Here is a 26,251-nt window from a genome sequence, read left to right on the forward strand (position 1 = left end):
TCCAGACCGCGGTCTGTTAATTCCTGACCTCTGCTCTAACCAGTAGGCCACCACCACCCCTAAAGGTTGCTAATTATTGGCTGAGGTTGGCAAGGTCCCCCATAACCCCCCCATAGATCCGCCCCTGTGTAAAACTACACCACTGTATTATATAATAAGGCTACTTTGATTTATCTTTTATACAACAGAGCAGTTTAATGTTAAGTTTAGAGCATTTAATTTAGAGTGTTCTTAGTTTTAATCCAGGTTTTTTTCTGCATGGTTTAATGTTGGACAAACCTTTAGTCTTGAGCATTTCACTCCAATGTGACCAATAAATGCCATGGCAGGCAGCGCCCGGATCCACAGGCAGGTGGAGCTCTTGGTCTTGCCAATAAATCATTATTTCTAAAGGTTTTTTTTTTCCTCCCTCCTCCCTCATGGGTTAACAGACCGCTATTCTCAGATCCGGACAAGTGCGGCCTTATAAAAAGCAGCGGACTGCAGCGCAAAGGACACTGATTTCTACTGGAAGGGAGCTGAATGGACTGCGCCAACAATTGGATGTAGATCTGTGCCACATAGAGCCCGCTTTAGTAAGTTCAACTGTATTTAACTTTTTGTTGTTTCGCAAAACAATACCGGCTTCTCTGGGAGCGGGGGGCGCAGATACCAGGCTGTAAGACAGATTGGATGGATCAGTGCGCGCGTTATGATCGTCTTTTCCATGCGCTTTGCTGACATCTATTATAAGACTATTAATCAATAGCTCTTGATTTGTTTGAAATATGGTATTTGGTTAATTGAATTTTTTTTCTTTCTTTCTGTGTTTTTCTAAAGTCCACATTGTACCTATACTTTTCTTTCGTAAGATGTTTCCAAAATCAAAATGAGTTAATAGTGTTTCAGGATCTGATCCATCCCCACCACCAAAAAACAAACAAACAAAAGAAAAAACTTAAAAGAAACTATAGCATGTGATAAATTCAGTTATATTTTCACTTATTCTTTGCATGCAAAGAGGCTGGGTGTGAGAAGCAAAACAAGTTGTCCATTTAAAAGTGATGCCAGCTGTCCTGCCAGCCAAGCATGGTGGTTAGAACAAGGAATCCTGGCAGGATGGGGGAGCACACTCACTCATTCCTCCGTCTTAATTGAGCTGCAGGAACCTAAGCCCTCACATGTCCCCCCCTCCCATCCACTTGGATCATGATATAAATTAATTCCATCTGCTGGAACAACTATCTGCAGACATAAAGGGCCTGAGATCATCTTCATTAGCTCATTGAAAACTATTTGACACTAGTTTGGCCTCTTTGAAACCATGTCTGAAGAGGGGCTTCATGTGCTGCTGACCACACTCCTGACTGGAGCTCTTCTGTTGGCAGTTTTAGCATTTCTTTGCTACTTTACCTGCAGACTGGCAGGATCTCTGCCTCTGGGTGGACCCGGACGCTTTTGAGGGCTGGCGCTGCTTTTACGACTGGCAACATGCAACCGAGGAATGGTAAAGGAAACAAGCTGACATCAGTGCTGTACTATTCTAATAGGTTCTGTGTGTTTCCAGCATGCATGTTTCTCTTTAAACCAACTGGAGCCTGGGCCAGTTCTTAGGTCAGGCTCTCTAATTCTAGTATATATTTATACTGAGACCAGCCATAAAGTGCAGAATTTTAACAGCGTGGTGCAAAGCAGGGCAGAGACTGCTGAGAAATTATGCAGTAATCTTATCGTGCAATGAAGACCCACTTATAGCCACTGATGTCTGGCATTAAAGAGGATCGCATGCAACATTTTAAAAGTTACAAACAGAAGGTTTTTCAGCCTTGAAACAATTCTTCTTTAGAAGCTTTGTTATTATTTTCCATGCAAAGGTTTGACCAGTCCATCATTTGGTGTTAATCGGCTTTGTTATGCCCCTTAAACCTCTCTGTGCTGTGAAACTCAATCCCATTAAAATGACCTTCACCATAAGCAAACAGAAGAAAGGAGGAGGGTGTGGATAATCATAGATGAAAGCCTGGCAGGCCAGGACCCTATAAGGGCCCCTGTTGTGACCACAACTGTGTGCATATAGAGGCCTCAAGCTCAGATTTACCAAGCTGCTCTGTTGTAGGTCTTATGAGCAGCTTTTTTTCTTCTTAAACTCCTCGCCGCTTGCTTTGAATCCACTTAAACTCATGTGCATGTGTGTCTTTGGGGCTTTTGATGATTCATTTTAACTGTTCTATCTCACACTGATGTAATATGCACTAGGTTTATCCAATATCCATTATTGTTTTGTTCTAATATTCAAATGGTATAAGAAATATACACACAGACTCAGATAAATATACATGCAACCTTATAGGCAAGATTTTTTTTTTGTCAGCACTAATAAACAGGCCTCCTTTGCTCTGCATTAATGGAATGTCAACAAACAACAGTGTTATTTCCTGGGCAAATATTCAAGCATTCAGGTTGTGACAATGGCCCATTTGAATCATGATGAGACTGTTTAAGTTGACTTATTATGATTCAAATAGCCAAACACAGGCATCATAAAACACATCAGACTCTAATGACCCAGGAGAACGACGGGTGGAACATCGATTTGCATCTACTTATGGAGAATAGTCCTTAAATGTCCTTAATGGTGCCATAACCTGTTTTTTTAATTAAACAAGCCTTCTGAAATCGACTTTACATTCATTGTTAAGGAGAAAACATGTTAAAGTGAACTCATTCAGACCTCTTTTCATTTTGACCATTCTTTTCTCACATGAAATTGACCTGTGTGTTCGCACATTCATGTCTAAGTAGTTTTAGCACCATTTGCAGTTTGCTATAGTTGGTTTACCATTGTTTCTGCTGTCTCTTACGCAATAGGTAAACAGGCAGCTGCATGTAAGAATCACCCCTTTTTGGTAGAATTGTGAAAAGAGTGGTGATGATAAGCAAGGCTAATGTTTAGCACCCTACCAGTATCGATGTCAATAAAGGAGCACTTAAACTCTGTGGGAACTCTGTGGGAAGCAGGCTTTTTTGGTTTGCACAGTGAGCCCACAGGAGAAAAAAAAATAAATAATTTTTTTCAGAAAGGATTTTATTGAAGCCCAAAACACACCTTTTAACATGGAAAAAGTCTGATTTGCAGTTGAGGACTCCTTTAAAAACATCAGCCATCTACTGTAGCTACACGTTTCTCTAGTGCAGAGGTTCATAAATTGAGGGGTGCAAGGGGAGCAGGGTAACTGCACTGGGGCATGGTAGAAATGAATTAAGATAATGACCCATTTTTAGAAATATTTTTAAGAAAATATTTTCATACGTATGCTGAATTTTGTTACAGATTTTCGTTACACAATAAAATAGGTAATTAAACTTCAAATAATTACACTTTAAATGTGTTAGTTGGTAAATTGAGGGGATGTTCAAACTTTCTGGAAAGCAAAATAAACAAAGACTCCTGGATGTGTGTCTGAACATTTAAGAAAAACTGATAGTCGGCTTTCCTACATGGGAAAGGGAAAAAGAAGAATTCAATGATGAATTCCATACACAGAGCAAAGGCGTGTGACGTCACAGGGTCACCATTTTAGCCACATTCAAAATATCCTGAAACACACAGTGCTTGAAACTAGGACTGCAACTAACGATTATTTTGGAAATCGATGAATCTGTAAATGATTTATTTCGATTAATCGATAAATGACCTGTTACCAAAAGGTTCCTTAAAAAAGACATCATACGAAATTAAACCAGGTGAAACTAAAACTTCACATGTGGAGTTTTGGGTAGAGCATATTGACAGAATTGTTTAAAAATCTTAAATGCAAAATTTTTACTTTTTTTTTCATACAATTTTTACTTTTTTTTTTCATACTTCCTCCTAAAAGACAGTTTTAATCATTGTGTCTGAATAACTCAATCTACAGTATAGAGAGGCAGATATGAAAGCCTTAGTGTCTTTGTTATCAGTATATTTTATATTAATGGTGATGTAAACTAGTTTCATTGTGAGCAGTGCCTAATGTCTTTCTCGATTGCAGTGGTTCCTTGGCTATTTCTGAACGTCTTTGCCAATTTCCAGTAATCTAAGGGTCACATTTTGAAACAGATGTTTAGAAATATAGAGACAATTATGGGTACCGAAAAGACAATGATTTAAGACATATTACCCAACAAGTTTTAAGAATAGAAACAGCTTTCTAATATCGGGCCCAGAATGCTTCTCCCAACGGCTCGATCTAAAGCTCATTGAAAATTAAGGTTGTGCTTTATAGACAGGCCTTTGAAAATAAGTAAATTAATTTAAATGACAATTCTGCCAAGAAGGGTGAACAGAATAACGCTATTTTATTTTGTATCATATCAATATCAGATAAAACAGTAGTTTTTGGAGCTTTATTTAAAAAGTCTATTCTAAAAAGAAGAAAAAAGAATCAGTAATTTAGTTAAAAAACTAAAATTCATAGATTATTTGTGATTTTTTTTTTTCACAATGAGATTTATTGGTCAAAATTATGCAAAAAAAAATAAGGAAGGTGATTTTGGTTCCGCTAACCCAAATCCTCCTAATTTTATAGAAATTTAACATATAAATAGACATTAATTGGAGCTTAACATATCACTATGTGACCAATGCACCTCTATAATGCTCAGGTTAACTCCTTAAGTTGAATTTTGAGAATAAATTAACCTTTATTTATTCATACTTCAATTACTTTATATATATATTTTTTCCAGTTTTTATTGTCATTAAAAGCAGCAAGTACAGAGCAGCAAAATGAACTCTCTGCATTTAACCCTTCCCCATGGGGAGCAGTGGCCTGCCATTGTGCAGCGCCCGGGGAGGCCACCTCTCCCCCCCAAATATACCTCTACACATATAAGCATGTAATTGTCCGAGTACTATTGATTTAGAGAAAATGAAATGAAATGAATTGAAGCATGTTCAACTGCTCCTTGCTATTGAAAATCATGGGACTTGTTTAATTTTCTAAGTAGTAGTGTCCCAATAAAACTTTTTCATTCCCAATAGAATTGGTCGATACCGTCCCGATAAGATATTAGCAAAGTGTACCAACGTTTATTACTTATTTCATAGTGTAGAATGTCAACAACAAAATATATGAAGATCAACAACTGACCCACGTAAATTAATCAATAAATTACAGAATCTTTTAACAGAAGCAGAGTGTTTCTACCAGCATGAAAATATAGGAGATTTTAGATGCCAGCTGATAAAATCCTATATTTGTTTTTAGGCTAATATCGGACCGATATCCAATATTCATATCGGATGGAGTCATCCCTAGTTCTAAGGCTTATAATTACCTGCTCATTGAGAAGAGAACAAGACAAAGTTGTTTGTTGTTGTGACTGCATGGCCTTGCTGTGTATTTTAAGATCTATATAGAACCGTCGCTAAGCAAATAAGTTGAGTGTATAAAGAGCAGCCTTGGAAACAGACTGAATTCGCTTCAACATGTAGGTATTAACTGTATTCCACTTCTTGTAAAAAACAAACTAAAAAACATGCCTACGTAGAGTGTATAATATTCTACTTAAGAATTTAAGCAGTTATTATCATGACAGAGGTGTCGGTAGTCAAATCATCTTGGTAGTAAACAGATATTAAACCAGTGTGTCACAGTCAGTGTTGGTGAAGATGACACATTTAATTAGCAGCCTCTTTTGCTCTCTTACAGCTGTGACACGACTGCAGAAAGGCTTCCACGAGTTCCCAAAGTGGCATCTTATGGCTGTCTAGAGTTCCACACCAGCCGCACTCAGACCACAACATGAATTTGTCAGGCCTGCTCATCGCCTGCTCCTGTTTGATCCTTGGATGCTCGGGGAAGCCGCAGATCCCTGGTGAGTCGCTGTGCACGCAAACACAAAAAAAGTAAAGCTGTTTTAGCTGAACAAATATCCTGCTTAGAGGACTTGTTTTGAGGATTGCAGGAGTATTTTATGACGCTTTAGGGAAGTAAATTTTATGTTTACATGAACATCCTGTCTTTGAATCACTGGATATTTTGTTTGCTGAACCCAGCTTGGCAATAACTTCTATGACAAATACTGTTTTGTATTTTTGGGCAACAACTCTTGTTTGGTATAGTCAAGGTTATAAACTGAGTGTTTTCAAAATAGATACTTTGGACCTGGATGACTGAGAACCTTCATCAGCATATACTTTGGAGTTCAATGATAATCTTAGTTCCAACATGGCTATTCTCTAAAGCAGCGTTTTCCAACCTTTTCTGATTTGTGTACCCCTTTGGACATTTTTTCATACTATGAGTCCCCCTCTCAGTCAAAAGCAGTGATTATTGTTCACAAGTGGAACATACAATAACTGATTATAAAATAAAGACTATTTTACTTAATCTTTTTATTTGAGCATTTAATTCTCATTGTAGTCTTTCCATCTCAAATAAAAAAAAACAACATACATATGTTGCCTGGAAGTTAGTAAGGAATCGTAATAAATACAAAATTAAATCATAATATAGACCTGTATTTTTAAATCTGGAGCTCCTCTGAGTAATTCCATTATTTTCACATTTACACTTTTTGAAATGAGAGACAAATGCAGGGCAAAAATTATATTCAGACTGATTTAATTAGTTTTACTTTGTTTTCATCAACCTGAGCTGCTTTGATGAGCTCTGATAGCTCCGTGCTAAAAACAGATGATCCCCGGCTGTTCTCTACATCCAGTTTGTTCCTCTGCTTGGTTTGGATGTGTGTCATAGCTGAAGGTGAACTCAAAAACAAAGAAAAAAACTACATTTTTGGTTGAAAAAAGCATGTTTTATTTTTCAATTCGATCCACAAAAACCAAAACCGATCCCAGCCCTATTCTATTTTACTAACTAAGAAATATAACATTTTCATGTTCCCCTTGCAATGCACTTGTGGACCACTAGGGACACAAGTATCCCCGGTTGGGAGGCACTGTTCTAAAGCACATTTTTCCTATTGACCAAAAGGCGGCTCAGGTGGCTTAAGTTGATTCTCTGGTATTGAGTGATGCAGTTCTACCCTAAATTATTTTAATGTTTAGGCTTTAATAAGTACAAGAAAGTCTGGTTTCCTATATGGTTTTAATTGTTTAAATGGCATGTGATCCATAATTGGCTTTCTTTCATATTAGATTAAGATTCAGTTAAATAATTGCTGGACATTTGGATTTTTGAACAGCTTAAATAAAGTGAATAGAAACTCATATTACAGTTAAAAGATCTCTGCATTATTTTTCCAGAATAACCAACATCTGTAATTGTTTCTTTATGATCCAGAACAGGAGAAAGATCCAAAGTACTGGAACAACTGGGCTCAGCAGACGCTGAAGAACGCCTTGAAGCTGCAAAGTCTTAACATAAACAAAGCGAAAAATCTGATCCTCTTCCTCGGAGATGGTAAGCCATCATCATAGTGTAACATCTTTATTGATTAAGAAAAGTTAGAATAGAATAGAATAGAAAATCCCTTTATCGTCCCACAATGGGGAAATTCTGTTGTTTGCAGCAGCAAAAAGTCAGTTTGCTGGCGAAAGTTTCCCACAGACGGTTGAATGTGAGAAAACCCTGGAGGTGGTTTTATTCCTAGAAAGATGAACACAGTTTTTTTAAACTCTAGATGGAAGTTTTAAGGATAAAATGTGTTATTAACTTTTATTAAGGGAAGGAAAGATTTAAAGGCTTAGCATTGGAAGCTGAGGGAGATTTTTTTCCACAAGGAGAGGTTCATATGAGGGGAATGAATTGCAGCAAGCAAATCTGTGCTGCGATCAAATAGCTGAGCTTCTGTTTATGTTGGGATGCTCTCCGGTTCATCCTTCATCGGGCCTCTGCTGCCTCTCTCCCCTTTATTCACAACATGGCATTCTTGCTTATTGGTGCATTCATGGTCACATTAGCCCACCCCATACCAGAGACGATGGGAATTGTTGTTTAACTGAAATATGCTTAACCAATATTGTCAAATAACTCGTTAACTTTAACATAATTTAAACAGTTTATTTCCAGCATTCAGGTTAGAAAATAGAAAAACAAGAAATTGACTTGCTCTAAAAACATAATTAGAAAGAGAGCTTGAATGTTTAGGAACCTGAAACCTCAGATTTTAAAGTCAACCTGCTCTTGGTGTTCAGGGATGGGCGTTCCCACGGTGACGGCAGCTCGAATACTGAAGGGTCAGCTGAATGGAAAGACCGGAGAAGAGACCCAGCTGGAGATGGACAAGTTCCCTTTTGTTTCTTTGGCCAAGGTCAGAATATCATGTAACAATGTACACTAAATTGATCTTAGTGGATAAACATAGCAAAGGTAAAACAGAAGGCAGCAAAAGTATAGCCACCATATTTTTTTTATTTTTCTATATTTAAAGGCTTAACAATTACCTTCTCCTTTCCCCCCCTCAACACTGTAAACAAGGAAGCTCCAGCCAATAACAGATTGATATCTAAAGCTAAACACAGTCACATGATGTGCACAATTATCAGAATACCCTGTTTTTTGGGTGTTTTTTTTTTCAAACTTGTTAGCAGCTTTTTAGATTTCTTACTGACATTGTAGCAAATGGTTCCCTTATACTTAACCTAAATTACCAATCATTAGTCCTAAAAAGGTGAATATATATATATATATATATATATATATATATATATATATATATATATATATTGCAGTGTATTTATATTTTAATAAAATCAGGATATAACTTCCTGTATACTTTAATACAAAGAGTAACTTGATAGTGCTTTAATAAAAAAAAAAAAAAAAAAAACAGATCTTAAATCTATTCAAGTTGTGCCATACTATTAAAGACCACACTGCTTACATTGCAAGTTCAGGCAGCTGTAATTACTGTATGTGCTTCACTTCATTAAGATAAGGAAGTTGTCCAAATTTTTTTCCTCTGTTAAACACAACCTCTTAGTTCACTGAGGACTTTCTTAATGGTGAATGCAATAAGTGAAATGCTTTACAGAAAAAAGCCTGACTGCTGCACCTTTATAGTGTTCTCCTTTGGTCCCATGTTTGTTTAATTAGGATTAAAAATACACACACACACACACACACACAAATACATACATACATACATACACACATAGATACACAACCTTATCTAGAGTAGGGAGGTAACTGCTTTCCGTAATCCCCAATCTTAACTTCCAAGATACCTTAACTCCAGCATACAGACTGGTACAAGACTTCTAACAATCACCCCTATTTAGGCAGAGAAAAGACACACAAAATATTTCATCTCACAAATGGGCCAAGGAAAAATATGCTTCCACACATGCTTTTTTTTGTGCTTTTTTAAAACTTAATAGATATACAGGTAGTCTCAGAGAAACTGGGTCCCATTTCGTAGAAAAAACATTAAAGTTAAAAGCAGATTTTTAAAATAACATTTACATTCTGTGTGTAAAAATTTAAGGGTCGATATATGCAGTAATTAATTATACTGATACATAATAAAATAATCGACCATAACATTCATAATAATTTAAGAATAATTTAACTTCATTGATTTTACATTGGAGAAATTTACCTCTACATTTAACCCATCCCCTGAGGAAGCAGTGGGCTGCCATTGTGTGGCGCCCAGAGAGCAGTATGGGGTTAAGGGTCTTGCTCAGAGACCCAGAGTGCAGGCTATGGGTATGGAACTGCGTACTTGCAACCTTTTTAGAGCACAAGCGCACTGCTCTAACCCACTAGGCCAACACTCCCCCATTCTGAGTCCAACTCCTCAGTCTCTTGTCTTGGTGCAATAACTTCAGCTTAAAAAAGCACAGATGGTTTATATTTTAATCACATTTGAATAAAACTGATAATACTGATAACCCTCATGAATAATCATCACAAAACCTCCACAAATCATTCTCCCCCAATAGTTAAGTCATACTAAGCAAAATCTCTCATTTGATAACCATGGGAGCTGTTTGGAAAAAGCATGCGAACGATAAGAGTGTGAGCTGTGGGGAAAATTACAAACTGATATCTGCAAGCCTGAGATGTTTAAAAGTCAAATCTAGACTAGCAGAATTAAAGAACTCATAACATTAGCTTTATAAATTTTTTTATTAAGTTAAGATTGTATTATCAATTTTATATTATTAGTGTTGCTTTGTTCAGAGATCAGCATTATGATTAAATGTGCATTATTATGTGGAAATGAAAGTTTCCCCCTTTCTGAAATAGAGCTGCAACTAATCATTGTTTTGCTAATCGATCAATCTGTCGATTAGAGTATATTGATGGAAAAACATTTTTTTTCATCTTAAATGCGAAATGTTTTGTTTTTGTGGCGTTTTAGAAATTTATTTATTTATTTATTGGGTTTCTCTGTCAGCTAAATGTATTTTTTAGAGTCTCTATAGTCCAGTAACAATGAATTATTTACTAAACTTCATTAATCACTTTACCACAATGAATCCAATTCATTGTTTCAACCCTAGTCTGAAGCTATTTTTTTTTCTTTTTTAAAACTTCATTGATTCCATTACAAGGACATTATGACACATTCTATTTTCCCACATTTCTATAAAATCAAATTCTTTCATTCAACATTGAGCAATGATAAATATGCTATCAGACTATTAATGATAACTAAAAATGACAATACGACCATTTTGACGTGTATTTTTGCAGACATACAACACTAATGCGCAGGTCCCGGACAGCGCAGGCACAGCCACCGCCTTCCTCTGTGGGGTCAAAGCAAACGAGGGCACGGTTGGTGTGAGTGCAGCTGCGGTCCGCTCCCAATGTAACACCACAGAGGGCAACGAGGTCACCTCCATCCTCAAATGGGCGAAGGATGCAAGTAAGGAGATGCAAAAGTTGCAATGACACTGGCTGTTTTTCCACCTGTTTAAATTGAGTTAAAATTTCAGGACCTAAGGTGTGGGAACAAACCATTGCTGTATCTGTTATGTTAATGTCCGGATTTCTCTTTTTTAAACAAATACTCACTTAACTAACCTAATTGTTTCCGAAAACTCTTTGTAGAAAATCCTTGTAGTCATTCTTTTTCAATTATTCCTCATTCAGTGAGTGAGCTTTAGACCTAAACAAAGTTTATTCATTAAAAGTAATTCCCAATTCAACAAAGGGGTTACATAAAGTTAATGGCAAGAGTCACTTCTGGACAGACCTTACATCAGTGGGGGATATTCCATCTTTTCTGTTTGAAAAAAGAGGAATAAACTTGATTTTGTTTTTCTCTGTCTGCTTTTTGAACAACTGATTTTACAAAACACTACAGTTATTGTCTGAAAAGGTTTATTTGTGCACAGTTTTATTTTTGTAGTGCTAGTATTTGTTGTAGTACTATTTTGCACTGCGTCTGTTTTCCGGACACAAACACCACACTTCCTGATTGATTAGTAATGTTATTACCACTTCTGTGCAACTCATCATTAAAGTCAGCTGAAGCGTCTCTCTGTGTCCACACTCTTATCAGATTTGCTGTCTAAGGTACTGTTAGATCAGCAAGTAACCTTCAGAGTTCCTAACTCTATAGGAATAAAGCTTAAGAAAAGCAAGTATCGAGAAAAGAAACAAATATGTATTTATAAATCTGATCAGTACTCAGGAAACAATGCAAAACTGTCTAAAATGATGGATAGATTAGGAGATTTTGTTGTTGCTTTTAATAAAAAGAAAAAAAAAAACTTGGTCTTCCACTATTCTTGTGTGCATTGCTTCTGATTGCACATGCTGGACAGATTACTGGTCTGGTTAAAGCGTTACTGGGACATGTCATTCTGTTGGTTATTCAACAACTGACCTCTGATTTATAGAGCTGCTTCTGTGTCCACATTACAGGAAAGTCCGTGGGAATTGTGACAACAACACGTCTTACCCACGCAACTCCAAGTGCTGCCTACGCCCACTGTGTAGACAGAGATTGGTACTCCGACAATGAGATGCCACCTGAAGCCCTGCAGTCCGGCTGCAAGGATATTGCCAGACAACTTTTTGAAAACATTCCCAACATCGATGTGAGTCAAAGTTCCAGCCACATTTATTTATTCCCATTTTCTCATTGCAGTACAACACGTTTTTAATTCTAGATAAATAATCATTTAACTTGTTTTTATAGTAAAGTCATTATTGGTAATATAACAGAAGTTGAAGTTTAGAGGATGTGAATAAATTATGACACTGTATGATTGGATGAATGGTTAATTACGTTATGTCATAATTCACTACTGAGTTACCATTTCAAGTTTACTTATTATTGTAGACTTTGTAACAAAATAAAATGCCTGATGTGGGATTACACTAAATCAGGGGTCACCAACGTGGCGCCAACGGGCACCAACAGGCCCTCAGGGGCCTCAGGGGGTGGCTACAGCATCTTCTGAAAACAGCACAACTCATCAGTGGGCTAAGATTGACGTTTTTCTGTTGCACTTCTTTTTTAAGCATTTGTAGAGATTTAAAAATGACAATATCATAAAGAAAACTAGAAGATAAAAGAAACAATAAAAATATGCTTATTATGTATGACGTTTAGGTGAAAGCTGATCCCTCCAGTTCATAGGTCAGTATTGGTCCCCTCCTATGACTCAGTTGCCCTGAAGTATCACTGAGCCTTAAAAAAGTTGGTGACCCCTGCCCTAAATCTTATATTGGAACGCCTTCAATGACTATTTACCTTTTACATACTGACCTTCATTTATTTTGTGCATTTTTTGTCTTTCACGATTCCTTGATGTACATTAGGACATAAATCTAATTCTAGCTTTCCACCTTTCAGGTGCTTATGGGTGGAGGGAGGAAATATATGCATCCCAAGAACATGTCAGATGTAGAATACCCGAATCAAGCAAAGCACAGCGGCACACGAAACGATGGAAGAAACTTGGTGGAAGAATGGAAAGCAAGAATGAAGGATAAGGTAAACTTTTCTTTTATTCATCTCTTTTCCTCTTGTTTTTTTATTTTTTTTTTGCTTCCTTCTAATCCGTGCAGTTACAGCACATTGTTTGAAGTTCTAAAATAAATTCAATGTTAAAAGTACTATTTTTAAATCGATAACTGTTCCACAGAAGGCCCATTATGTATGGAACAAGAATCAGCTCCTATCTCTGGACCCTAGAAATGTGGATTACTTGCTGGGTGAGTCTAATTTTCATTATAAGACTCTTAAAGTGAGAATGAGGAGGCTGTATGCCTATTATCTTTGTGTAACAGAATCTTTCTTTGCACCGTTGTGACCCTTTTCTTTAGGTATTTTTGAACCTAATGATATGTCTTACGATTTGGAGAGGAACAGTGACACTGATCCTTCACTAACAGAAATGGTGGATGTAGCCATCAAGATCCTAAAGAAGAACCCCAATGGATTTTACCTCCTTGTGGAAGGTAAGCTTCTGTCTCGTGATATGCACTAGCATTACGGGTTAGTTCTGTTACTTTGCCAATAGGGGACTAAGTACTGAACTAATCTTTATTTCTGGAAGGCTTAGATCTAACTTAGATCTTACCATAAATGCAAATGTTTTTTAATCATAAAGAGTTCTAAACACCTATTTTAACCCTAAAGTTGGTAAGAAAAACAAAAAAGGAACAATGAACTCCAAAGATATAGCATTTGTTGAAAAATGTCACCACTCAGACAGCATATTAAATACAAGACTGAAGTTTACTCATCGTCAACCATAAAATGCATGAAAAAGACACCAACAAAAAAAAAAAACTCTCTCATCCAACTGTGCAACCGTCGTACTCTTGGGAGAGATGGGTGACTCTTCATCTTGAGCTCGGGTCCTAAAGCCTTATGACAATGCATCTTTTCTTCCAATGGGGTTCAGAGGCCATTCAGGCTCCCAAACAGGTTTTTCGGAACAACTTGCGGCTATTTTGACCAAACAAAAGAGCTTCCAGAGCAGGAACTCCAGTTCACGTCCAGCTTCCCAGAATAACAGGTTTTCATAGCGAACCGATGAGTCATCAGTGGTGTTCCTTTTGGCTAGTCAGCACGGGAAGAAGAGAAAAACAAGGAAACAAAAAGAAACTTGGTTTCTGCAGAGCAGATGAAAAAACAGAATTTTATTGGTCGAAGAATCAAATCAACAACAGGCCGAAGAAGCTGAAGAGAATTGGGGAAGGTTATCTGTAATAGTACATTGTATGTATTGTGTATGAGCACATGCCCTACTAACTGTGTGCTAGAACAGTAAATGAAAGAGTGATTCGAGCTCAAATCATGTTCAAACTATTAATTCTGCACATAAATGGAGTATATTCACCAAAACTGTTCAAAATATGAGTTTATTACCAAAAACATTCAGCTCCAAGTCAAACATATTTCAGTTTAAAACTCTAATCTAAAACTAGTGAAACTCAACTAAACTAAACTGTACAAAGAGGAAGGGGAAACATGGTTGAAAACCACATTATAGTCTAAGATGGATTTAATGTTTGAAAACCAAAGTTTATCTGGAAGAATTTGGGATATGATCAAATTAGTTTTTCACTAATTTAGAGAGATTGGAATATTTTCAGACCAATTTACAATGCAAATCGTTGAGCTGAATAAAAAGCTGAATAAAAAGCGCAGACCACGCTTCAAAATTGAGGATAAATCAAAAATGTTTGCATCAAGCTCACTGCGCAACACTGCTGCGGGGAGTATAACCAGCCCTTTACTGTCCTCAACACAGAGGGGGGTGGCAAGTCAAACCTCTGTGAGAGTTCCAGTGGAGGCAGTTGGCTGAAAAGGAGTGGGGGGGAGGGGTTACAGAGGTCTTACGGCTGCTTATGAGCTGAAATTGCATTCTCTTCTCTGGTCATCATGTTAAGATTAAATATGGGCACTGGTGGCATATTGGCATATGGCATAACAATATCAATATACAATATCACTATATATTGCAATATTTCAACAATTTCTCATTGTTTTGGGTAAAAATGTTTTTTAAATCAATATTTGGAACAGAAAGATCAATGTTATATCGGGCAGAAGAAAATGACGATATATCTCCAAAATTATTTTTTTCCCACATTCCTAGTTGTTGTTCTTGTATCACCATCTGTTATTGGTACACAGATGGCCCAGACTGGAATGGTGGTCATTTTAATGTTTATAGAGAACTTTAATATTTTTATCAACAGATGTACGTTTTCAAAGCAATTTCAGGAAAAACGTCGCTATGCCTACTCATCTATGTGTTTGAGCAAATTATATTGGCTTTGTGTTACATTCCTTATGTCGTAAGCTCTTTTAGGACGTACCGTGGTAGTAGCAAATTTTTTTTAACTTAACTTCTGATGAAGTCAATTTGATTAGATTTATGGTTTTTAATGGAAAACACCACAGAGGACCTTTTTCTCAGGACAGTGAACCATCAAAGCGTCCCTCTGTGAGAATAGAGGGTTTCGAAATGTGGAGGGCACCTTCCTAAGTTCAGATGTAGAAACGGCAAGAAGTGCAGTTGTGCACAGTGCAAATTATTAAAGACACATCATCCTAACACAGTGCCATACGACACTAAAAGTCCTTTTAGTCTTTTAGTTAAACTGAAGAGTGATTATATCCAGTGTTACAGTAGTCTACTTCAGAGAAGCAGACCTAAAAGTTGAGGAGGGACATGAGAGGATGATGCATCCTCCTCCTGTTTATGTTCTCAAACATGTTTGTAAATCTGCTAAAAATGTGCTGTAAATGTTTCCCTTTGTTGTTTCTGTGGTTCAAACATATTTTTTAACAAGAACAATGCTTCTACAACTGCTGTTTATGGTTTAGAAATGCATAGGGTGTAATATATCAAAGAAAAAGGAAATTAAAGGCAGATGTTGGCTCTCCACAGGTTCTTTACCAACAAAATTAGTCTTTTCTGGTACACTGGTGAAAATGTCTTTGTTTTAGAAATGTCATACAGAGTTAAAATACTCCAACAAAAGATTCTCAGACATAATCTCGATGGTCATATCTGGAACAATAGCATCCCACCACAGCTGCAAGCTTGGATACACCCAAACTTCATCCTGACTCCTGTTTGCGATGTTTAACAGCACCTAAAGTGATTGAATAGAGCATATTAACATGACTTAACTGATCGATTGCATTGCATATGGAACGCATAAACACTAATTTCTGGGTAAAAAGTCTTCTTCACTTAGAACTTTCAAACTTTTAAAAGCTGTATTGCCAGATGAGTTCATTAAAAGTATAGGAATGCAAAACAAGATACTAGAGCTATAAAAATTTGATGCAGAACAAAACAAAAGGCTATAGTTAATCAAATTATTGTTACAATATTGTAACTAAAATTATTCAAGTTTGATCAACATGTCTGCCCCCTCAAGTAGATGCTTCCCAATCTTTTGGGATTGTTTTATATTCTAACTCAGCTTTAGCCAGCATACAGAATCAGTGCAGCCAGGATCATTCTGGGAAGCAATACTCAAAACATATTGCCTAGATTCTTGGTTTGTTCCAAAACAAACCAAGAGTGATCTTGCTGGCTTAAAGGAAAAGTCTCACTCGAAATGACCAGTTTTGATTATAAAAAAGAAAAGAATTAAAATCTAACTGCTGTAAATTATGTGAATAAAATGCTCAATTTGAATAAATGTAGCTGACCTGTAGCTGACTGGTAACTTAATGAACAGTTTTATTACAGCTTCACGGACATTGCAGTCTTGGGGACAATCAGAGGAACAAAAAGATTAAGACAGAAATGATGTCTTAAATGAAGGCATTTTGCCCAAGTCTTGGTTAGAAAATGGAAATAAAGTATTTCATGTTTTCTATATATTGGCTCCTTAAGATAATTAAGGTAAGTTTATTTGTATAGCACAATTCAGTACAAGGACAATTCAAAGTGCTTTATATGAATTTCATAATAAAATAGAAGAAAAATAAAAGCAGATTAAAAGCAAATAAAGATAAAAAAAAAAACCTTAAGCTAATATTACCTCAGTTTAACAGTTTAACTTCAGCAGTCAAAGGCAGCTCTAAACAAATTGGCTTCTAACTTTGGCTTAAATGAACTCAGGCTTTCAGCACTTTTGCAGTCTTCTGGGATTTTTTTTCCGGATCAGTGGAGAATATGAACTAAATGCTGCTCCATGTTTGGTTCTAGTTCTTGGTGTACAGATTAGGCTGGAACTAGAAGACCTGAGTGGTCTGGGAGGTTGATACACTGACAACAAATCTGTTATGTATTGACTTGCTGATCCATTCAATTATTTATAGACTAGCAGAGGGATTTTAAGATTGCTGCAACCAGATTCTCTTCAGTTCATCCTTTTTAACCATTTACTTGAATCTCTTTTAATTTGTTTTAGCTTTTCCCTTTACAACAGCATCCCTACACTCTTTTTACTTATACCCTTTCCCACTGGCTGAAAAAACAGGTTAAACCAGGAAAATAGAGGCAACACAGCTTGCTAGCAGGGGGGTCAGACCCAGTTTTTATGGCCAATGGAAAGGGAGCCAAATGCTGATTATTAGCAGGTCGACCCATGTTTGAAAAACCTGTTTTAGTCGTCTAATTTCAGTGGGAAAGAGGTTTTAGAAAATCTTTAAAGCACTGCATGACCATCACACCTAGCTTATCATATCTCACTCTTATTCAAATTCTGGCTGGAAAAGACCTCCTTAGGATCCGTATTAATGGGAAACACTTGTTTTAATTTAGCTTTGTGTAGCATATTATGGGGAGTAACCCTGAAAAACGGTGTCTGTACGACAGTCTTTAAAAAATAGCTTAAGTCTGTCTTTAGTAAGAGTATAAATACCGGTATTAACACCTTACGTTAGCAAAGTCTGTACAAAAGCATGTGTGTTAGTTTTTCCGTTAACATTATAGCCTACATATGGCAAGTATTCATCATTTTAAAATCATGTTTAAAATGCAAAAATATATATATATTTTGTTCTGACGGCAACATTTTTAAACTATTACTGAATTTCCATCATAAAACCAACCATAATTTTCTATATATGTTAAAAAAAATAGTTATCTACAATAAAGGCAAAGCAGAAAACCTTCTTAAAAAGAAAGTACAGGTATTTTCATTTGAAAAGATTCATCTTCTGTGTTGAAATAAAAAATGTGGAATCCATTTTACCTATGGTACTTGCCTTGTATAATGGAAATTAATTGGACAGGAGGACGCATTGACCATGGTCACCATGAGGGTAAGGCCAAGCAGGCTTTGCATGAAGCTGTGGAAATGGATCGAGCCATTGGCCGGGCAGATCTGCTGACCAGTACACTTGACACGCTGACCGTTGTTACCGCAGACCATTCACATGTGTTCAGCTTCGGAGGCTACACCCATAGAGGGAGCACAATATTTGGTATGTAACAATAAAAGTAAAAAACAAGCTGTAGCTGTGAGGAAGTCTTTTTCTTTGTAGTTGTTTTTAAGCTCTGTCTTATCCTTATAATTATCTCCACAGGCCTGGCCCCTATGTCAAGTGATATTGATCAGAAGCCTTTCACCTCCATTTTGTATGGAAATGGACCTGGCTACAAACTTGTCAATGGGGCACGAGAGAATGTTTCCACAATTAAATACGGTAAATAGACTTTTGCTTTGAGCTCAAATTCTGGATGTGTTCAGACAGATTGTGTCATAAAGTAAAGCTAAGTTCTTATTTAGCTCGCTGTTAGGGTGCCAATGATTGTGCAAGGCACTGAATATGTCACAAACTAATCTGAATATGTCTGTGCTCCCAGTCCAGCTGGCCTCTTTTATAAAGATGTTTTTTATCTTACAAAAACATCCAAAGCAATTCAGGTGATTGAAATCCATGGCTAAAAGAAGGAAAATAGCAAAAATTCATATTAATAATGGATCCTCGGAATAGAAGCACTTCTCATAGCTCTATTGAAATGTACAAAAACTGTTGGTTCCAGTAAAACAGAAATGAAAGCTTTTTTTTCGGTTTACAGCAGCCAGCAATCAATAATCAGACTACTAAACTTTGTGAAACAGTTGTTATTTGCACTTTCACATATTTTTCTTTGATGGAACACTTTGATGCCAACTCAATGCTGTTTACTTTCAGGTTTTTTTTGTATCCTGAGAAACAGTTGGGACTGAAATTGGTGCTTTGTGAACAAGCCTTTTCTTGTCTGGCCTGTTGCATGGGGCAGATTGCAGATTTCTAAATACTGCCTATCAGGGCTACAATCGCAATTTCTTTCCGGCAAAAAAGCAGTTGATATTTAGTGCAGCTGTTCACTGATGTTTACAGCAGGTGTGCTGAGAAAATCAGCTAGAATCAGGTAATCAGTGAAATACAACTTTACTGTTGAAAGTTCAGAGAAAACTACTGAGCCTGCTAACTTTACTTCTCAAAAGCCTTCTCTCCCTCCTAATATCCCATGTTTTGTGACAAATTAGACCTTTAAATATTTACTGCTTAAAAAGTTTCATAAATCATGAAAAATATGCATAATGTTTGATACTGAACAATAACTTTAGATTTAGCTTTAGATTATCTTATTTAGTTAGTTAAAATCCCCCCATTTCAGTTGTTTTATATCTAATCTTTCTTTAGCCCAATAAAAAGTGGTTGCAAAGGATCTTAAAGGTCTCAAATTTAGTTTATGTTGAATATTCCGAAAACGTTAGTTTTTTTTTTTTTTTTTTAACACCAAGGCATTATTGTAACAGCTGCTGATAATTGAAGAAACATGAAACAGAAACTGTTCAGAGGAGCGTTACAGAAGCCTGACAGTTAAACTTAACAAGCTGCAAGAATTTTAACTACTGTATTCTCCATATGTCTGGAATGCGTTAAAAGAGAAGAGTATTGAAGGTTAACATCGGTGTCTGGATGGAAATTCACAAACATGTTTCCATACATATGATGTGAAGAAAAACATAAGTTAACTTTTGCGCCATGATGCAAAATGACCAGGACCAAAAAAATAAATAAATAAGTAAAAATAGACTGCATAGCACTGAGAGAACAGTGGCCAGTACAATGACACAAGATTACTGGGTTAGGCTTAACCCTTTCTTTCCGGTACCATGAAGCTGGATTCATTCTAAGCGAGGCTAGTCACCATGGTAATGTACTCTAAAAGGCAAACCCATTAGCCAATCATCTGTTAGGGAAACAATTAAGTGCCCTTTCATTGACGACCCGATTTAATTCAGATTGAAAAAGACATTAGAGAAAGCAATATCGCAAAAAAACAACAACTTAAAAACCAAATAGCTGTTAAAACAACATATATTATTGATAAATTGAACCGTTTTTAATGTATTCATTTATTTAGATTTTTCCTCCTTTTTGACTTACCAACCGTGTACTTTTATTGTATCTGTTATCCCCTGTATAAAGTCCTAATACACCACTGGCATTCATTTGTTTCTTGCACAACTGTAATATTAAGCTAAATAACAATAAAAAAACCTGTAAAAAAAAATCCGAGCACAAATTGTGAGTAGATGCTTTGGATCTCTATGACAATATGAACAATACAGGTTTTTACAGGCTGAAATAGCGTTTATATGCCAGAGAAATTAAGGTACTTCTGTACATTTAGGGCTGCATTTGAGGACTTTTGCATGGGCCCGTTTTGCAAAGCAGGTTTAATCAAAAGCTACTTAAAAGTTTTTAAAACCTGAAATTAGGGAAACTTGTAGTTTTCCGTTTCCCAAAGAGAGTTTAGTCAACCTCTGTTTCTTTAACCATAGTAAGATTCTACCTAGAGCTAACCTGGTCAATAAACTGTCTCCTCCCTCCTTAAAACCAATGATGTTGTTTTGTTTCCTGATTTAGCCCACAAGCGTTTGGCGTAACTTTAATGCTGCCACAGTTTGGACTTTTCATCGAGACTTTTTTTTCCTCTTCGTATTTCTGTAAGATGAGTTTTTGCTCCTCACAAGAGAAATTTGGCACTCTCCCTTCTTTGCTCATGATTGTGATTGGTCTGCTATCTTGAATCCGCCCATTAATACGTGGATGTTCACAGTTTAATGATCAATTAAAGCTGCATTGAGTTAGCGAGTTCATAACCAGCTTCCTGGTACCACTAATCCTGATTGACATTCTTGTGCATTGGTTTAACTGGATAAACTGGAAATAATCCTGCTATGTTGAGTTCGCTTCGTGGTACGGGCCTCAGCGTACCCAGGGTGGAATATAGCGGCAGCATCAGTTATCTTCTTTAGATGGATGTCCTTGTACCAGATTAACTTTTTTTCCCGCCAATATACTGTAATAATGCTACCTAAAATTTTTAACAACATTTTGAACAGCCTTATCATGGGTATCACTGTTTCACTAAACTAAACAAATATTTTAGCAGTGCCTTATACACTTTAGAGATAGAACTAAACATCACTTTAGGGTTCCACCTTTTCACTGTGTGTCTATCTCTTGCAGAGGATAACAACTACAGAGCCCAGTCAGCTGTACCTCTGAACTACGAGACTCATGGAGGGGAGGACGTGGCTGTCTTTGCTAAAGGTCCCCTAGCTCATCTGCTGCATGGAGTCCATGAGCAAAACTACATTCCCCATGTGATGGCATATGCGGCTTGTATTGGCCAGAACAAGGATCATTGTTATTCAAAGGATGGAGCAGTGGGCTTAAAGCCAGTGTTTTCAAGCATTGCAACCATTCTAACAATCACTCGGCTCCTGTGCTGACCCCCCACAGGCACTGTTTTCCATCAATATTGTTCTTAACCGGTTTCCTATTTCAAGATTTTTTTATGTAGTGTTTTTCATTTTGTAATGTCTCCATATGATATTTTTATAATGAGACTGAGTTTTACATAATTAATCAAGAAAATTGTGAGTTCCTATTCAGCAATGCCTGAATTTATGTAGATTGATTTATCAAAAAAAAAAGGAGGTTCAAACCAGCAACAACTGCTGAGCCAAAAATAGGACACGTTAACAGCAAGCATTTTCTCTCCTGGCTGTTTCAGCAGTTCAGTGAAGAGGGCTGGCAGAGGGTTGATCAACCATATAGTCCTAGGGGGAGTTAAAGGGATTTGTCAGCTCACTTCAGTTGTTTCATCTTTTATGAAAAAAAAAAATGATTCTGCTTCAAGTCAAAGGGGAACATACCACTTTAACTATTTCTCTCTTATAGAACAATACACAATACTTGCATACGTTTTAGGGGTGTGTGAAAAGGTGCTGTAAACAACAAAAGCTTTCAAAAACTGAAGTGTACTCATTTTTATTTAAAAGATCTAAAACATTCATTGAATGAACAAAGAAATCTAAATCAAATCGACATTGGTGTGTCTTCCTCTTACTTTAAAACCACATCAATTTTTGTAGGTATACTTTCACACAGTTTTCAAAAGAACTAAAAAATACATTTGGGGCCAATTATGTGTCTCTGATCTGTCTTGTATGATGGATAAATATCTGCCTGTATTTTATCAGTACTGAGAACAATGGTAATCCTGACCAAATCTGCTATTTGAATTGATTTATGGAATGAAGTCTCAAACGTTAAAATAACGTACACCATACTTCACTGTTACCTGTGGATGCTCATTATTGTACTGTACTTTAGCCATATGATGAACAAACTGCCTTCTGCTACAGCCATATATTTTCCATTGTTGGTAGTCACCTGCTGCCTAAAGGAACCCCCAGTTCCTTTTCTTTTTGCTTATATTTAAGTCAATAGGCAATATATCCACGTCAGAGGTATTGCTTTTGTTGGCTGCAGCTGTTTCATGAATACCACTTCAGGCTTCTTCAGATAGTAGATATTTCTGCTAGTTATGTGCTGATGGCAGTGATAGACATCTTACCAATTATGAAAGGAAATAAGTTTGATGCGTCTTTTATCTGCCACACTGTTTCCTTGGCCAACCACTGCATCCACAATCCCCAACCTTGCATGTTTCTTTAAATTTCTTCATTGTTTGAACAGCACATCTTTAAAAAACCCAGTCTGTTTTGAAGTCTTTGTAAGAGAGAGACCTCATCGGTGCAGTATACCTTGGGTCTTGTTACTATGCTCCCTCTTGCCATGGCATGAAGCTATCTTTCACAACATAACTTTGGTAGCAGATTGTTTGTTCTTCACCCATATTTTAAGCTTCCTACACGTCTGTTTTTGTGTTAATTCTTGACAGTGATTCAACCTCTCTGGGATAATCATTACACATGTTGGTATACCTGGTGGATAATACACCAGACTATAAACCTATAAAATCCTTGACATTGTGCGAGTGCACCTAAAGATTGATGCTAGTTTGAAGGAAAAAGCTATTGACATGCTTTAGTTACTCTTTCTCGTTCTTTATATTTCTGAAAGCAATGTTGGTCTACAGCTTTTTTTCCCACTTGCCTCAAATGTTTGCATATAAATGTATAGGTATATTTATATATATATATATAAAACTCCAGAAGCCGTGCCAAGAGTTCAGCACAAGAGGACTGTTCTGACTGAATGATTACTTCAACCGCTCGACTCCTTAGGAACACCTCGCCTGCTCAAAAACTTAAATACAAAATAGTATGTTTGCCAATCAGCATCAAGTAGCTAGCTATACGACCTGAAATATTTAGGCGAGTTATCCAATCAGTGCTCTACATTCTCGCTGCTTACCTCGATAGACCGAGGCTCAAACCTCAGGGATTTCTCTTTAACACTCTGAAAGTGTCCAAGAGCGGAATCAACAGCGAATTAATGCACAACATACTCATGAAATCAGGCGCATTTAGCACATATTTAATGCAGTTAATGACTAAATTTATAAAGTTTGACGATGCATATTTTACAAATAAATTTATTAAATTTACGCAGGAGGATTAGCATTATTATATATATGCGCTGTAAAGTATTCGCTCACTTGCCTTGACTTGCATTTGAACTTTTAACAACATCCCCTTCTTAATCCATTAAACCTCCATTAAATCTAGATTGTGACATGATGTTGATCCATCCTTTGCTGTTTTAACTTAAACTCAGTGGGTTGTTCACAAGGTTTATCATTGTGTTTATGGGAACTTCTTCTAGGGGCACATTTGTGAGGTCATAGACTGATATTGGACAAGAAGGCCTTGCTTTCAATCTTTGCTCTATTTTATCCTAAAGGTGTTCTATCAAGTAAATGACCAGACTTTATGCAGGTCAGGCAAACTCATCCACACCAAACTCCTTCATCCATGTATTAGTGAACTGGTGCTCAGCCATCTCCTAGCTGTCCCTACAAAGTTAGGAGAATATTGTGCAAAATCTCTTGGAATGCAGAAGCCCACATGGCAGCACCCAATCAAACGAGTAGGGGTGTCAGGATCAGATATTAATGTCGGATTAAATTGGTTGGCAAATAAAATTTCTGATATTGGCATGCTGATAATAAAACACTCTGCTTCTATTTAAAGTTTCTGTAACTCATTGGTTAATATTACATGGGTCGGTTAATCTCATAATTTTTGTTCTCTATTTTAGTAATATTACTTGATGAAGTCTTTCTTAACATTCTAGAGTACACAATAACTAATAGATGAATGGATTATTGATATTAGTCAATTCTGAAAGCTTCAATATCGGTATCGTATCGGAAATTAAAAAGCTGTATTGGGACAGCCATACATACAAGTACTCTCTTTTTGGCAACAGCCAAACCGAGACTAGTCCATCGCAATGCCAGTTGGAGAACCCAGTTTTGTCGCTAAAGAGGCTGCTCTATAGTCGAGGATGTCTGGCTTTAAAGTGGAGATGAAATGGTCAACCAATTAACTTGATTTACGAGATTGTGTTTTACTATCAACAATAATGATATTACAAACATTAAAAATATAAACATATAAAAGAAAAAACTGAGTGTTGTTTATAATTTTTTGGCATTGGCAGCACCATGTTGCAGTAATCAAAGTGGTGGTGCCACAGAAGGGTTGGTTGGGTGTTTAGCTATTATTTGATTTCATTGGTAATCACAGCTGTACGCCTACCTAACAAACGTAAACCACTAATGAAATTCAGTATGATGGAAGAGGAAGTTGAAAGTCCCATATGCTATTAAGCCCATTCTTCGTTTGACCTGGGCCCTGGAGAGCAGAGAAGCTACGAAAGCTGTTTGTGAAGGTTATGTAGAGCAGAAGACTTTTTAGTCTAAAAAGTTAGCGGCCCAGTAGACAATCAGAATTCAGCCTGAAGCTGCTCTCAGTGTTTTTAATTTTACCACCTATAAGCTAAACTTTACTGTAAGTAGAGTCTACCCACACACTCTGACAGCGAGTCAGCTGCATCAATCTGCTGCAATGAATCAATCTGTGCAAAAACACGCTAAGTAGGCAGGGCAGAGACAGGTAAAGTTTTGTTGGCAGGTACTAAATCATCAACTGTGTTTCTTCACTCCAAACAAACATCGATTCCTGGAACCTCCAACATTGTCCCTATTTTAACCTCTTATTAACACCCTTTTTTAATGTAGCTCCAACAGCAGTCATCAGAATGAACACATCTCTGAAGGACAGGGTCCCTTAGCCACAGGCAACAACTGCCGGTGTTCTGTCAGATCAGCAAAGCCCGTCAGACCAGCATGCCCATAGTCAAAACGCATGCACAAGATGTCAGATGCATACTTCTAACACAGTGTAAGGACGTCTACTAGGCTACTTTATTTGTGATGTAATAAACAAAAATTTTTTATCTGAGGTGAAGAGAATTTAAAACAAAAACTGCTTTAAACTCAGACAGCCTCGCTCTCTGTGGTCGCTATTTCACTTCCTGACGTAGATGCTAACCTGTCAGATTGTCGTACAACGGCTAAGTCAGGGATGTCAAACTTGTTCCCGAAAAGAGCGTGTGGCTGCAGGTTTTCTTTCCAACCAAGCAATAGCACACCAGACTCCAGACATCTCATTAAGTGAGCCAAACTGAACACGATGACTTTATGAGCTGTGTGGTGTCTGGTGTTTGGTTGGAAAGAAAACCTGCAGCCACACGACCCTTTCAGGAATCTGTTTGACACCCCTGGGTTAAGTGTATTCTGATATGGCTGCAGATTGATCAAAAAAATTATAATCACTTTCTTTTATACATTTATATTTTTCTCGTTTGTAACTTAACTATTGGTGAGAGTTAGACATGATCTCAAAGATTAAGTAGACGAATCCCAATCTCACTAAGCTCTTTAGACACTGTTCTTGAGCTCATCTAAAGGTCATATAAACATTTTGGGCAAACTACTCTGCTAGTCAATATGTGCTGCCCCTACTAACAGTTTGACTGGCCTACTTTGTAGCTATGTTCCTATCATTCCTAGTCACTTCTGCTTTGCAAAACACCCCAGAGAGTCAAC

At 36.9% G+C, this 26,251-nt stretch overlaps 1 protein-coding gene across 3 annotated transcripts; it reads left to right on the forward strand.

Moving 5' to 3' along the window:
* Positions 1–414: 414 nt before the first annotated feature.
* alpl (alkaline phosphatase, liver/bone/kidney) lies at positions 415–25,961 on the forward strand. Of its 3 annotated transcripts, none has more exons than XM_015375347.1 (12): positions 415–575; positions 5,673–5,838; positions 7,269–7,388; positions 8,123–8,238; positions 10,632–10,806; positions 11,811–11,986; positions 12,748–12,888; positions 13,040–13,109; positions 13,221–13,355; positions 18,112–18,303; positions 18,406–18,525; positions 21,352–25,961. In XM_015375347.1, the coding sequence occupies exons 2-12, from the start codon at positions 5,766–5,768 to the stop codon at positions 21,615–21,617; spliced, it is 1,584 nt and encodes a 527-aa protein (XP_015230833.1). In that variant the 5' UTR covers positions 415–575; positions 5,673–5,765; the 3' UTR covers positions 21,618–25,961. The 3 variants fall into 3 exon arrangements, with proteins under 3 accessions (XP_015230833.1, XP_015230834.1, XP_015230832.1); XM_015375348.1 differs by having other exon boundaries at positions 13,043–13,109; XM_015375346.1 differs by lacking the exon at positions 415–575 and adding an exon at positions 1,318–1,486 and having other exon boundaries at positions 21,352–21,617.
* Positions 25,962–26,251: the final 290 nt, after the last annotated feature.

This window comes from Cyprinodon variegatus, unplaced genomic scaffold (genome assembly GCF_000732505.1).
Source record: "Cyprinodon variegatus isolate N-32 unplaced genomic scaffold, C_variegatus-1.0 Scaffold117, whole genome shotgun sequence".
NCBI lineage: Eukaryota > Metazoa > Chordata > Actinopteri > Cyprinodontiformes > Cyprinodontidae > Cyprinodon > Cyprinodon variegatus.